General features: G+C 40.5%; 3 protein-coding genes across 3 annotated transcripts; 1 reads left to right on the forward strand and 2 right to left on the reverse strand.

Annotated features, from left to right (window-relative positions):
• Positions 1-114: 114 nt before the first annotated feature.
• cacul1 (CDK2 associated cullin domain 1) lies at positions 115-3,681 on the reverse strand. The gene is made up of 8 exons (XM_026355824.1): positions 3,212-3,681; positions 2,972-3,098; positions 2,729-2,831; positions 2,546-2,641; positions 2,297-2,399; positions 2,124-2,213; positions 1,836-1,974; positions 115-1,724 (listed from the first exon to the last, which is right to left on the reverse strand). Exons 1-8 carry the CDS (start codon positions 3,531-3,533, stop codon positions 1,685-1,687), a joined length of 1,020 nt encoding a protein of 339 aa, XP_026211609.1. The 5' UTR covers positions 3,534-3,681; the 3' UTR covers positions 115-1,684.
• A 1,041-nt stretch (positions 3,682-4,722) lies between these two features.
• Positions 4,723-10,555, reverse strand: sirt1 (sirtuin 1). The gene is given in 10 exon segments (XM_026356561.1): positions 4,723-5,631; positions 5,782-6,309; positions 6,427-6,610; positions 8,012-8,091; positions 8,179-8,326; positions 8,999-9,151; positions 9,271-9,506; positions 9,634-9,756; positions 10,151-10,525; positions 10,528-10,555. Coding segments are annotated over 10 exon segments (2,142 nt in total). The 3' UTR covers positions 4,723-5,344.
• Positions 10,556-11,037: 482 nt separating this feature from the next.
• On the forward strand, positions 11,038-13,356 carry dnajc12 (DnaJ (Hsp40) homolog, subfamily C, member 12). The gene is made up of 5 exons (XM_026355721.2): positions 11,038-11,365; positions 11,958-12,036; positions 12,403-12,542; positions 12,633-12,777; positions 12,943-13,356. The coding sequence occupies exons 1-5, from the start codon at positions 11,288-11,290 to the stop codon at positions 13,023-13,025; spliced, it is 525 nt and encodes a 174-aa protein (XP_026211506.1). The 5' UTR covers positions 11,038-11,287; the 3' UTR covers positions 13,026-13,356.
• Positions 13,357-14,381: the final 1,025 nt, after the last annotated feature.

Below are 14,381 nucleotides of genomic sequence, written 5' to 3' on the forward strand. Positions count from 1 at the left end.
GAGTGCATGATACTGTAAAAAGTCAAGTCAGCAAAACTTCTCATGCTACGGTGACAATTCAAGAATTTTATTGTTTTTAGAGGAAAACAAAACATTGCAACAGATTTCTGAAAGTGGATTTGAGCCAAGAGCAATTTTTATTCACAGTTGTTCCGCTGTTTTCACATGGATGTTTTTGCAGCATGTTAAAGAGAAAGTGATGTATTCTCAGCAGGGAGGGTAGTACATCCACTGTTTGACATCTGCAGTGGTTCTGACTTTTACCTCCACTTCATTGGGTTTATTATAATGCCTACATATTACTTCTCGAGATCCGATTTAAAATCATGAAGGTTGACGATCAAAATAATATTTCCCATGATTACTGAAGTTAGGTTGAGATGATAATGAGACGTTCAAGACGCCCAGAGAAAAAAAACAAAACAAAAAGCAAGCCTGAGCATCAGTTTACACTTAAAACAGTGTAAGACCTTATATCAAATACTTCTTTTCAAGTGTATCATTTAACAAAAATGCACCTGTGACAAAAGCTTGTGTACACTGGCCATTATGCAAACTCTATGCAAAGAAAGAAAACTATTTGCTGTACACCGTGAGCCAACTATACATGTTGTATATGGAACGTTTAGTGCGAGTATGCCGAATACGGGCCGAAACATTTGCATATCGTTTGTTTTGTTAAATCTAAGAAGCAACAGGTTTGATATATTTACAGTTTAGAGACGATTTAGGTGAGCTGTCAAAGAAAGTGAAGTAAACTTAGTCAATTCTCAAACACTATTGTGTGGTTGTTTAAGCTTTCTGGCACTCAGTGTATTGTTCTGAATGATGGTCCCTGCCAAACCTACATGTAAGGCTTAAACAAACGTGACATTTAAAGTTAGAATTCCACCCTACGGGTCAACGAAAACTTGTTAGTATAAAAAAACAGAAATGGCTCAGTGACTCAGACAGCTTACAACAGTAATGTAGTCTGAAACCAATACATTATATAGAAAAGAAAAACAAAACGAAAAGTCCTCTTTGGCATAACTGGATGTTTACCAACACAGTGAAGGCAACATGAAGAAGACAATCAGTAGAGGTCAATGACTTCTAGTGCTGACTGTAGCCACTGGGTTACACACAGACAGACAAACACACAAACACACACACACACACACACACGCACACACGCACTGAGTGAAACCAAGGGATTTTTAGCTTTAACAATTATTAATTATGATGGACAGGATCATTAGCAGCAATAGAAAGTCTCGATTAGCCCAGTCTATGAAAAACCACAAAGACACTTCCATGTTAAAGGTTAGGAATGCAATACCCATCGTCAGCGTATCCCTTGTCATGATATCGCATCACACAGACACCATGAAGGCACTCTTGCACGAAGAAAACCATCTGAGCGTGCGCACACACACACACAGCATCCCGCAAATACTGGAGCTGGATGCATCGTAATCACAGAGAAAAGCACCATAATGGAAGTCTGTGTGCTTTAGTGCAGCGAGTTTAAGCTTCTGCTCAGCATCATGCTCTCTTTGTTGTTCACAGTGTTTTTGTGTCGTTGACTCTGACTGATGGAACTCACACGTTGTTAATGTTGTACATCGTGCAGTGAGCCAACTTGTGATAAGGGTTTAGGAGGCACAGTATTAGTTCCGCAACAAATTCGTCAGCTCAGCTATCAGGAGTCATCACTGGCCCGTTTGCGAGACTGGTCTCCCCTGGAAAACAAGGATTTAATGCGTTTTAAGTAATCTGAATACAGGTTTGTTGTAGTTCAAATTCAAATCGGGAACAGTCACCATCTAAAACTTAGGTGTTGGAAAACTGACCGTGGAAATCCATTCATGGAGAGCTCCATCTGTAGCTTCTGGTCATAAGCAGCATAGTCAGACAGCAAAGACTCCACAGCAGGGGGGTTGATTTGGGGAATAAACCCGGAGAACAGAGCTGGGGCGAGCTGTGCCCACTCTGTAAGAGGAACCCAAAAATCAGGGCAGCTAATTCTAGTGGAGAACTAACTAAACTGTCTTCAACAGTGGAAGCGGCAATCAGCACTGTAACAGATCATAACAAGGATTCTGGTAGCAAAATGGGTAAAGAACAAAAACAGTGTTTACCCGGCCGGAGGCTGTAGAGGCCTTTAACCACACTGGCCATTGTAGATGGCTGCACTTGAAAGGGCATTGAATGCGCTTTGATGAGAAGAGCTGAAAGAAAAAAAAGATCATAAATCATTTGTGTCGGGTGCAGTTCCCTTGTCTATATCAAAAGCCTCATGCTTTTTACTCACGCATCAGCGTGTTCACATGTTTTTCTGCTACATGATCAGCAAACAGCTTCATCAGATCCTCTCTTAGGTCTCTGTTCAGCTTAGACTCGATGTAGAATTTGTTCTGAAAAAAGAAAAAACAATCTAAATTAATAAAAAAACCTGAAAAGCCTGCCTAAAACTGAATCCGGGTTACATCCTAGCACAGGGCTATACACTGTGGCTGTTGTGAGATACGATACAATTATTATGTAACAAAGAGATTCCTACCAAGTACATAAAAACAGGAACTATACACTGAAGAGAAGCTGTGTATTGTGTAAGCGCAATGTTGAAGTTCTCAATTAAGCTCTCAGCTGGGCTGCCCTGCAAAACAATAACAAAAGCACTGGTTTATTTTATAGTTCCTCGTTTACTGGATATAATAATTTCCTTGTATTTGAACGTGCTTACTTGTAGATGAGTGGAAACCTGCTGCAGGTGACTGGTTATTTTTGATGTCAGGTCACTGTACAGCAGCTCAGAGTGCTGCTGACAAACACATTTGTAGACGTAACTAAGAAAACAAAAACAAAAGAAGGACTCTAATAAATCAATTAGGCAATAAACAAGGTATTAAAGTTGCACTAGCATTATCCGGGGCTCAACAGAAACGATCACAGCTCAGGTGTGTGTTTATTTCTAACACCTCTTCACCTGTATATCTGTGCGTAAGAAACAGAGACGTGGTCTGTGGGATTCTGAATCAGCAGCCGGTCAATCGCCCTCTCCAGGTCTGGCCAGTGGTTTTTCCGGTAGTCATCTACTGCCATGGCATTCAGGACTGAGTGGAAAAGAGGAGAACAGGTGATGTGTGAAACGAGCAGCGTGTCAACACACAACAGGACCTGCAGGAGACCAGGCCGTGGTCGACACTGCTGCTGGATGTGGACTTACGGAACTTGGATGTAGAGTCGAGGGTGAATTTTCCCTCGACAGCGGCTGCTGGAGCCGTGCAGTCCGTCTCACTGACTTCACTGCTCTCACTGCCTGAATCCGAGTCCATGAACTTTGACTCTCGGGTGCCACCGGCCCACAGCCCCCCTCGTCGAGCTCCCGGTTCCAGTCCGGACACCGGCGGACTGACGGCTTGAGAGCCCGTCGACACAGCAGACAGCTGACTGCTAAGATACGTGCGGACTTTGCTGCTGCTGCTCGCACAATAGTTGTGGTTGTGGTCGTCTTTTAAGTCCAAACTGTCGTCCTCCATGGCCTCCATTTTTTTTACAGTCAGTCCCGTGAGCTGAGGCCGTATCTGCTAGATAAACATTTCAGATAACAAATAAAGATCAAGACAGAAAGTGTCAGGCGGCTGTAGTGGCGTCCATGTCGGTTTTGGTGTTGTTAACTGAATTTTTACGACACGTCGTAAAACCAGACAGCTGCGGGAAAACAGGGAAATGTAGTCCAAAGACTTTGGCTAATGACAGAAATGTCCCAGGCCAGCTGAGCGTAAACCTCATTCAGCACGATCATTACAGCTGTCTTATGATTGACTATTAAAGAACTGTTAACAGACTCTCCTGCTCGACATTAGGGAGAAATTATAGTTAATAACCTTATAGTACCGTGCATCCGGCCTGCTGTAGTACGCATGCGTCAACCAGGAAAACTTAGTGAGTTTCCCCAAATTGGAGTTTTTCTACATCCGACTAACGTCAAATCCTTACATATTATACTTAATCTTTCCCATTATTATAACAATATTTAAAGGTAATTCGCTCTTTCTCTATTTCTTAAAGCCCCGTTAAGTGGAGAAGACCTGACAGGATGAGTCACTGTTCATGCCAACACCATCACATTCAAGTTGTTCATGTGTGTGTATCTTGAGCATGAAATAAGAGAAATGAGTGTTCAGTGTTTCCATTTTTTTACTGAGAACCCCATGGGAGAAAACAGCTATAATGATGTAAAAATGTCTTATTTCCTTAAACCGTAAACAAAACATAACCGTTTCAATGGCATGTCAATTATGCTGATGTAGACATTTACCCAACACATTGGCTCAAATATGTCTATCCACCAACACTTAATCTTTACAAGCAGTAGACTAAGAAATGTGACATAAGCAACAAAACCGGGTTTAGAAGAAGGAAAAAGTGCTGTTTTTCAACGTGAACTCACTGAATATATTCCTAAGGCTTAATATTACAACTTAGTATAACTTTATACAGATAAAAACTATCATCTACTCTTTCATGAGTATGTCTCACGGAGTATAAAAATAAGAGGCCTGACCATAAAAAGTAGCTGCCACATGTCAGAAGGAACACCTTGTCAATAGTTATATATTTTTTCCAAGATTTAAATGACAGGGTAAACATACAAAGCTTATGACAGTTTAGGAGTGTGTTGATAAAGTGTTCTTTGGTCTAAAATTAAAGAGTACTGTTCATTTTCTTTCAGCATTTGCCCCATGATAGGGAACAGCTGAATGTTTTATATTGCAAGTTAGACAATGTGTTCGAGTAAACCATCTCAAGATTTGTGTGTGTGTCTGAAACTCATAGTACCCACTATTTAGCAGGCAGTAGACTTATATATTTACATGTTCCTCAATGGTAACATGAACCAACTCTGAAACACATCATTAAACCACAGCTGACATCACACTATGGATTGAGATTGACAGTTAAAGTCTTCGCTTGTAACAACTGCAATTTAGGAATTAAAGCTTAACCTAGTGTTGCATTTGTGGTGTGCTGAAGTAGACAGGAGCATCAGCTAAACCTCTGAAAATGTCAAATGTGAAATGGGACTAGCACATGGGGGTGAAACCCTACCAAAAAAACCAAACAATAATAAAATAAAAAAAACTACTGCATTCTATTTAGTAAGTAGTATACAGAGGTTTCAGACACAATGCATGTGACCAAAGTGGGCACAGGAAAAAAAAGTTGCTGCATATTCACACAAAGTTGTCACGCAATTTCAACTTTATGAAAAAAAATATTAAGGTTGATGAGTCAAAAATATACGAAACATACTATATAAAGACAATTAGTGCTTTGTCGACTGAATACTTTACATTTAAAGGTGTGTGGTGCTTTGAGTCTTTTCACAAGTACTGTCTGTCTGCGGACTTAATGCAGCCTCATTGGCTGTGTGTTGTATTGTGTCTCTCAGGCATGTCTCTCCATCCACTGCTAGTTCATCAACTTCATCTGGCTCGCTGTCTTCTTCCACGCCATCCGCACTGCATTCCGACTCCTCGCTGTCACTGCAGCAGGAGCTTGACGTCTCATCTTCAGAGTCAGAGTACACCTCAGCTCCATGGAAGATATAACGATTCGGTACTTGAAACAGGTACTGGCCGGCTGTGGGAAACAAAGCAATTTAAATAGCTGAAATCAGTACGTGAAGAATATCTGTCATATCAATCCTATATTTGTGCTGTGAATAAAATGTATAATTATTTGGAATTTATAAAATAGTTCATGATTAATGGGTTTAAAGCTAAAGCTTACTCTCAAGGCGTTTGCTGATTGGACTTCTGTTGATTCGACTCATCCAGCATCGACTACGAAATTCAAGGTTGGAGGTTTGGCTCTTTACTTCAGCAGCCCCCGCTTTTGAGGAATCTTCTTCTGGTAATTCTGAAGGCTCCACAATCTCTTCACTGGGGCACTGAGCATTTGGACAAGGCTCTGAAGGTGTAACATTATTACCAGCAGGCTCTGTGACATTCAGACTTTTGGTCTCCTCAGAAGGCTCAGTTATTGAGTCTGTACTGTGCTGCTTCTGCTCCTCCCGAACAGAGTTGCTGGAAGCAGGCAAGGCCTCGCTTGGTGGCTGTTCTGGTAACCGAGGGGGTTTCTCTGTGATCTCAGTAAGTCTTACAGTGTTGTAGCAGAGCTGCTCAAAGTCTCCACCCAATCGATGACAGAGCTCGTTTACAATGACATCACAATCACCAAGTAGCTCCACATCAAAGTTGAGGTGAGGCAGCTGCTCCCTATTGATCAGGACCTGAGGCACTTCATGAGGAATGGAGTCTGAATGGGAAGAAAAGAGAAAATAGTTAAATATTGTACGTTTCCATTTACTGCAAGCAAAATGGAGATATGCTGTTTATTACATGGATCTTACAGAAAATGGAAAAGAAGACCTACTAGGGATCAGGGCAACTGGTCGGACTTTAAGTGAAGAGCCAATGACAATCAAGAGGTCCACCTCATCTTTATCCTGCTTCATGGCTCTGTGAAACATTTCTGGAAGATTCTCTCCAAAGAAGACAATGTCTGGTTTCATGATTGCCAGAGGAATATCTGGACATCGTGGACAATGAGGGACAATCTGCAAGAGAAATTCATTTTATTACCATTATAACAAAATAAAATTTTTGGAACTTTATTCAAAGGTTGCATGTCTATAATATCCACAATACTATTCAGTGTTCTCAAAGTAGCCAGCTGCACCCTGGTGATTCACTTCCTTGATCAACTGACAGATGTTAACAGACAATTATCAGTAATATTGACACTTGAAATTATTGGGGAGAAATTATTATATCAGTATGTCTCTTGTTATTGTTTCTGATTTTAGTACCACTACGGTCAGTTTGTACTGAAACTGAAAACCACATACACATAAAGCATGGTCATGACATAAAAGCACACAAAATTACAATGTAAAAAAACTGAAACAACAATAAAAACAATACCTATTTTCCTTATCAATCTTGGATGTATCCAACTAAACAAATAACAATAGCTGCTGAATGTCAATTCTATTATCTAGTGTTGCAGCTAGTGCTGCCAGCCTAGTACAATACAATTTTTAATTAACTGCTAGTTATTACTATTTACAGTATATTAATGATGATGGACTAGAATTAATACACCACCACATTCTCAAATGGGGAATCACTGACTTTGCTTGATGCTTACAACCACAATGTTTTAACACTAGGTAAAGTTGGACAATATTGACAGTAAGACTCATTGTACACGCGTTGATCTTATCTCGCCTGGATTACTGCAATGCACTACTGATGGGTTTACCAGCATCCACGACCAAACCCCTCCAGATGATCCAAAATGCGGCAGCACGCCTCATTTTTAATCAACCAAAAAGATCTCATGTCACACTGCTCTTCAGATCTTTGCACTGGCTTCCTGTGGCTGCAAGGATCAAGTTCAAAGCTCTGTCTCTTGCCTATAGATTGGTCAACTCCACAGCTCCATCTTATCTCAATTCAATCGTTCAGGTCTGCATCCCCTCCCGTCCACTGCGCTCAACCAGGGAACGTCGTCTGGTGGTACCAGCGCCACACAGTCGACACCAAGGAAAACTGTTCAGCTCAGTGATCCCACGATGGTGGAATGAGCTGCCTATCTCTGCACGCTCAGCCACCTCACTAGCAATCTTTTAAAAACTGCTGAAAACAGAACTCTTCCGCATCTTCCTTTGCACTTGCACTCGCTTTGGATAAAAGCGTCTGCTAAATGACTAAATGTAAATGTAAGATATCATAATATAGATAATTATACAGCATTTCGTATGAGTAATAATAAAACAGCGAAAAAACACTACTGAACTGTCTTTTTTGGTAATGCTGTTATACCCTTCATTTGGTGGGCCAAATGTCTTCATTTGTATCAACGTTGCCTCCTGTTTCTCTTTTCCTTCAGAAAACTGTCCATTTAAACTTAACATGTATGTGGTGAGTTCAATCTATTTTTAATAAATACATACCTGGTTAAAGATGTCTTCCCTTATAGCCTCACAATCCACTTTGTGTTTACAGACAAGACATGATGCAGTAGCAAATGATCCTGCAATAAAGAATATATTAATGACCTTTCCCATCGCCATGCAACAAAACTATGTATATAATAAACAAGATCCATCACTTCACTCACCGTGACACTGGATAATCCGCTGAACTCCAGCCACTTGTTCTAATGTATCAATGTTTTGTGTGTAATTACGCAGTAGCTTTCCTTGTTTATCCAGCATAGATATAAATTTGTGACAAGGTGAAGGCTGGAACTGACCAGGGTAGATCTCCTGTAACAAAGATGATGCATTCAGCACAAAATCTCAAAATCAAAGTTTTCCAACAGGATCTTTTACAAACACAGCCTAATAGCTTCAGGACAAGTTCTGTTTGCTCCTCTAAAGTTCAACCCCATAACAGCAGATGATTCTGGATTTTCTAAAGGCTCAAAAAGTTCTTGTCATAGAACTTTTTAGGGAACTGTAATTTAGATTTAAGTTAAAGAAAATGTCTGCACACAAAGATCTGATGCACTGGTGCACCATCATCACAAGCTTTTGTTCGTAGTATCTCCTCTCATGTTCAAGGCTACACATTGTATCAGTATTTTGATATTTGTTAAGTAACAAACATATAATATAATGCACACTATTCAATATAATGTTGTGAACCTGCGATAAGAGAGGCTGTGCATTTTCAGCCTGAATGTGTATGTTTACCTATTCTTTTTCACTGTCTCCCTTGTATGACTCATAAGATAATTGAATAAACACACAAATCCAGGTGGATGGAACTTCCACATCTATGCATATTATCTACCCTACAAAGGTAAACGTATTATTTTACTATACATACATCATATAGCAGAAATCACGGCCTTAATTGGGAGCAATCATATAATTTTTTATTCATTGTTATCAACTCTGAGTATGCACATCAGCAAGTGTATACAATGTACAAACCTTAGCAAACTTGAAAAAGGGTCTTGGGTCCCGTCTAAAGTATTCAATGTCAAACATGGCTTGTGGGTCTGGAAGATCAGGAAAGTCTACAGCAAGTCGTGCATAAATTCCATCTCTGGAGCGAAAGTCTGGAATTCCACATGAAACTGACACCTAAGAAAAAAAGGGTACAAGTATTATGACTTAATAGCATGAACACTGGTACTACGTATTCAATTAAACACACAGTAATTCAAATAGTATGACTGTATAACACTACTGCAAGCACATACTCCAGCACCAGTCAGCACAAGGATCCTTTTGCTTTCATGGAGTAGCCTGACCACATCTTCTAAGGTGTTAATATCTTTCCGCTTCTTCCTTTTTGGAGGTTCTGAGATATTGATGATGATCTGCCACAATGTCATGTCATCTAAATCTGGTGGGAGTACAGTTTCAGGGAGCAAGTCCCTCAGAATGGTCCTGGGATCAGTCTCTCTGATGTGCTGCTGAATAAAGCTGTAGGACCCTGGACAAGAATACAACATCTTAGCATGACTTCTGTGCAATTATAAAGCGGTTTAGAAATGTCCTTCTTACAAAATACATCATCAGAGGAGCAATAAAAGGTGCTACTAGCAAGGTTTTTGAGTTACCTATCTGCGGTTGAGGAGTCCAGTCGCTGGAGCTTGCATGTGAGGATCTGTCATCTTCCTCGGTGATGTGGTCCGGTGTGACAGCCAGCCCGTTGGAGGGGAGATCCTCATGTCCGTGAAAATCTGAGCACAGAGAAGTTTGGAAAAATGAATAAAATAAACTACAGATAACTGGCGTCACCAGCTACGACCACTTTCCATGACAACACCTCAAGTGAAGGTTTCTGGGGAAGTGATTTGAACCGGCTAGTTGCTCAAAGTTTAGTGTAGAGGAGGAAAAAGTTGAACTCTCACAAGATGACATGTTTTCAGTCTGTTAACTAAATACAGTGAAGTAGCTGGCCGCCTGGAGAACTGACCTCTCTACACCCATTCATCTTTACTGTGATAAACGTTTGCTAACTATCTTAAACTTCTACTCTGTTTCACATCAAGTCGCCGGTTGCCGCTAAGTTGGTAAAACAGGCACTGTCCACTTTGACTGCTATAAAGGCCAAATGCCGGGCTGTTTTCATACCAGCATCCTCCTCCGTTGTCCCAGGTACCCCGGCGTCGTGAATTTTCCCTGCTGGTTTGTGCGGCTCAGAGACCAGCAGTCCCAGTCCATTGTTGTCTCCGCCTAGTGCCACTGGGGCCTGCTCTACCGCCATCACCGGCTTTGCTTCCTTCTCCGCTGGCTGCGCACAATTCACCGCCGACTCCCAGCCTTCTTTGTCACCAGAGACGCATGATAATTGGTCTGCTTCGGCGACTTTGAATCCGTAGCTGGTCACCGGACTGATTTTCGACCTTTTCGGAGCAGGCTCGTCCATTTCGGAGGCGCCTGAAAAGGCCGTTCCGAGACTGTTCTCTCCGTCCGCCATCTTCAGCCCGCAGAGCCGCTCAGCAGATCCTTCCCCTCGGACAGCTGGCTCATTTGCATAGCGCACGTGACTCCTTCTCCACCAGTAGGCACGGCTGGAACGTCCCCCCTTTACGTCGGTGACGTAAAACCATAACAACATATTGATGCCTTCAAACACCGTCGGGTGAATGAGGGTCAGAGGTACGAGTTAGTGAACAGCAGCGCAAAGTTGTGAGTAAAACACTGACATTTTACTTTTAGGCCACTGAACGTTGTCATACATCACCTTTTGTAGTCTTTGTATTGCCTATGACCTTTTAATTACAAGCTCAATTACGAGTCACATATACTTGTCACTTTTTCGCATATGCCTCATTTTCTACAAAATACAAAATAATATTTTAACAACCATTTCTTATAGTTTTTTAAAAGAATATTTGGCTACTGAAGGCTACCTTTGCAACAGTTTCACACAGCAATGAGTGCTTAAGATTTTGTGGGGATTTTTTTTTTTTTTTTTTGGCTAGACACATGAATGCAGCATGCGTCTTATGGTTAAAAGGACAGCTCCTCTACAACTCAGCAGAGAATTTCCTCGACAGTTTTAACCATTTGCCAATCTCTTCATTGTTTACAGCCTGTAGCTGACCACAGTTTGAATAATAATATTAAGATTAACTTTGAGAATATTGCGACGAGTGAATCAGAGTAGCAGCGAGTCCAAAAGCAGCCTGTGAACCACAAAGCTGTGATTCAGGGTGGCAGAAAAAACTGCTCGGTTGCAAAAAAAAGATCGATATTTCACTTTTTATGGAGGCTATTCTGAACTGCAAACCAGAGGATTTGGAGGATTACTACGGGCTATTAGGCTGCGATGAATTGTCATCGGTAAGTTCTAGCCAGTGGGGTTCGGCCCAGCCTATTTGCTGGGTGACATGAACTCTGTGTAACAACATATCGATTTAATAGTTTATGAGTAGACGATTACCTAAAACGCAGGATGTACAATGACGATCAGAAATCAGCATATTGTTAAAACCATAACATTTTTGACTTTTGTATACTCCAGAAGTTGGTCTGAGCTAAGAGACCTGTTGATGCTTTACCAAAAGGTGTTAGGAGAACTCGTGAGTCATCCTGCTGATGTTATAGTAGCCTATATATAGTTAATACATACGCCTTCAAAATGTCTACATGCATAATTAATATATAATAGACACTTAGCAGAATATTTAAAATGTATAACAATAACTGACAGCACTGCATCCGTGACGTGAATACATGACGCGATTGATCGGTGAGAAAACAGTGAAGGCCTCAGAATAAACTGATATATTTTCCTTATCATATTGTGTGTACCACGTGGTGCAGCAATTTATGAAAGTAAATGTTCCTTAAAACAGAATAAGTGACGAAGTGATTTCTGCCATTCAAATATTGAGATTGACTAAAGCGCAGAATTTCATCTTTTTCCTTACAGACTGAGCAGATCCTCAATGAATACAAGATCCGAGCCTTGGCATGTCACCCAGACAAACAACTGGAAAACCCAAGTGCAGGTAAATACTGCATGTGACACACTTGTCTATTAAAATGAACTTTCAAATGGTGAAATGAAAAATAATGAAAAATCAGAACAAATAATTTTTTAACATAACCAGATATATGATTCAAATTCAAAGTGATGCCAACTCTTTATTTTTATTATCTTTTTAATGATATTTTTTGTCATATGTTTTGTATCTCACTTTTCTGACTTACACTGCAAGCAGGAAATACCTCTTTCCGATGCCATAAGCTCAAAGCTAATTATGCAAATAGAGAGTTGCTCACAACATCATACAAAGAAAGGGGGTATTTATATCTCCTAATTTTGTAAGTATAATGTATAACGTTAGATCTGGTATTTTCTTTCTTTCTGCCAGTGGCAGATTTCCAAAAGCTGCAGGAAGCCAAAGAGGTTTTATGCAATGAAACCAAAAGGAAAAACTATGACCTTTGGAAAAGAAGTGGAGTTACTATTTCATTCCACGACTGGCAAGCTTTAAATGACTCTGTAAAAACTGTACGTAATGTATTAGGTATTGATGTTTTTCAAAATAAATCATCTGCAAAACAAAAAATTCCAGTGATTTATATAGTTACCTGTTTGCAGTCAATGCATTGGGCTGTGAGAGATAAGAAGGAACCGATGTTGGAGGCCTCAAAAGCAGAAATCCTCGTAACCTGCCAAACAGAAGACCTTTACTCTGAGCAGGGAGCACCAGGGGACTCTTCATGTGGTGCCATGCCATCCTCAAGTAAGAATATTTCAAAGTATTGGAAAGGATATATAAAAAAAGTGATTGTCTAGCAATGCTTAATATATAACATCAGCAAGTCTGAACTGTTTTAAGTCTCATCTATTGTTTGCACATGCAGCATTTACTCAATTCAAATTAACAGACTTTTTATCTTCACTGTAGGTGATTACTGCTATCGGCGTTTCCGTTGGGCTGCAGACTCACCATCTAGTCTCCTGCAGAAGTTCAGAAATTATGAAATCTAAATATATCACCACTTTGCCTCTGGCTAAGTTTTGTGTCTTATTATTATCCACTTTGGACCGTGGTACCTGTGGTTTCAGATGTGACACCACATTTGTGCATATGATCTGTAACTCCTCTAACCTAAATTGTGAAATCTATGTGAATGTGAAACAGATATCTATCGAAAATCAAACAATTATATATTAGACTATGTAAATGTAAAATGCTGCTAGTTTTGCTGTGTTAGATGTAGTTATATGGCCACACCTAATAGCACCTTTGGCATGTTTATATGTATTTTTGTTTTGCAGTTCACAATGTTGGGAAAATTAAACTGAAACATTGTGTGAATCTTGTTTATGTGCATGATTTAATGTTTTTAGCAGTAAAAGAGACCATAAAATAGTCAGTTAATATTCAGTTTGCTACCAGGCACTATTAGGTTAAATATAATATTTAATTAGGTAATACATACATATTATCTAAAGTGATTGATATCATAGCCAGAGGACAGATATAAAAAATGTTGTCAAAATCTGTATGACACATGGCAGTCATACAAATTATGACTATATTATGTAGGCTACTAGACTGATTGATCAGTAGTGGATGGTTAAAAGAAACTTTCGATGAGGAGGGGACTCCTTTGCTTTTTACACTATTCCTTTTTGTTACATAGTGAACAAAGAAAGTAAATTTTAATGGGCATAACCAACGTCTCTTCCTATTATTAACATATTGATATTATTATATGGTGTAATATGTGATATGATATCATTGATTGTATGTATTGTGAGTCCTAAAAGTGCTCACACGCTCACATACAATAGGTGTTTTCAATTATGCTGTCTGCAAAGCATATATATTTGACCCGGATTGACAGATTGCACGGATATAACAAAACGTTCGTAAGAAAACGCTGGTTAAATCCATATTCAGTACAATACGGCAGAGTATGAGCATCTCTCAACGATTTGCCAGTGGACGGTGTAGACTATTATAATACTACGCGGCCGCCGCTAGGTGGTGCGATTGATGTCGTGATGACGTCATTTTAGTAAAAGCTAAAAGCCCGATAAGAACGAGACACTCTCGCCGGGTGCGGTGGCGCGCGCCTGTAATCCAAGCTACCGGGAGGCTGAGGCTGGAGGAGCGTTTGAGCTCAGGAGCTCTGAGCTGCAGCGGACTGTGTCGATCGGGTGTCCGCACTAAGCTCGGTATCGATATGGTGCTCCTGGGGGAGCCCGGGACCACCAGGTCGTCTAAGGAGGGGTGCACCGGCCCAGGTCGGACACGGAGCAGGTCAAAGCCCCCGTGCCGCTCAGTAGTGGGATCGCGCCTGTGAATAGACGCTGTAGTGCAGCCTGAGTAAAACA

Source organism: Anabas testudineus, chromosome 15 (genome assembly GCF_900324465.2).
Source record: "Anabas testudineus chromosome 15, fAnaTes1.2, whole genome shotgun sequence".
NCBI classification, from domain to species: domain Eukaryota; kingdom Metazoa; phylum Chordata; class Actinopteri; order Anabantiformes; family Anabantidae; genus Anabas; species Anabas testudineus.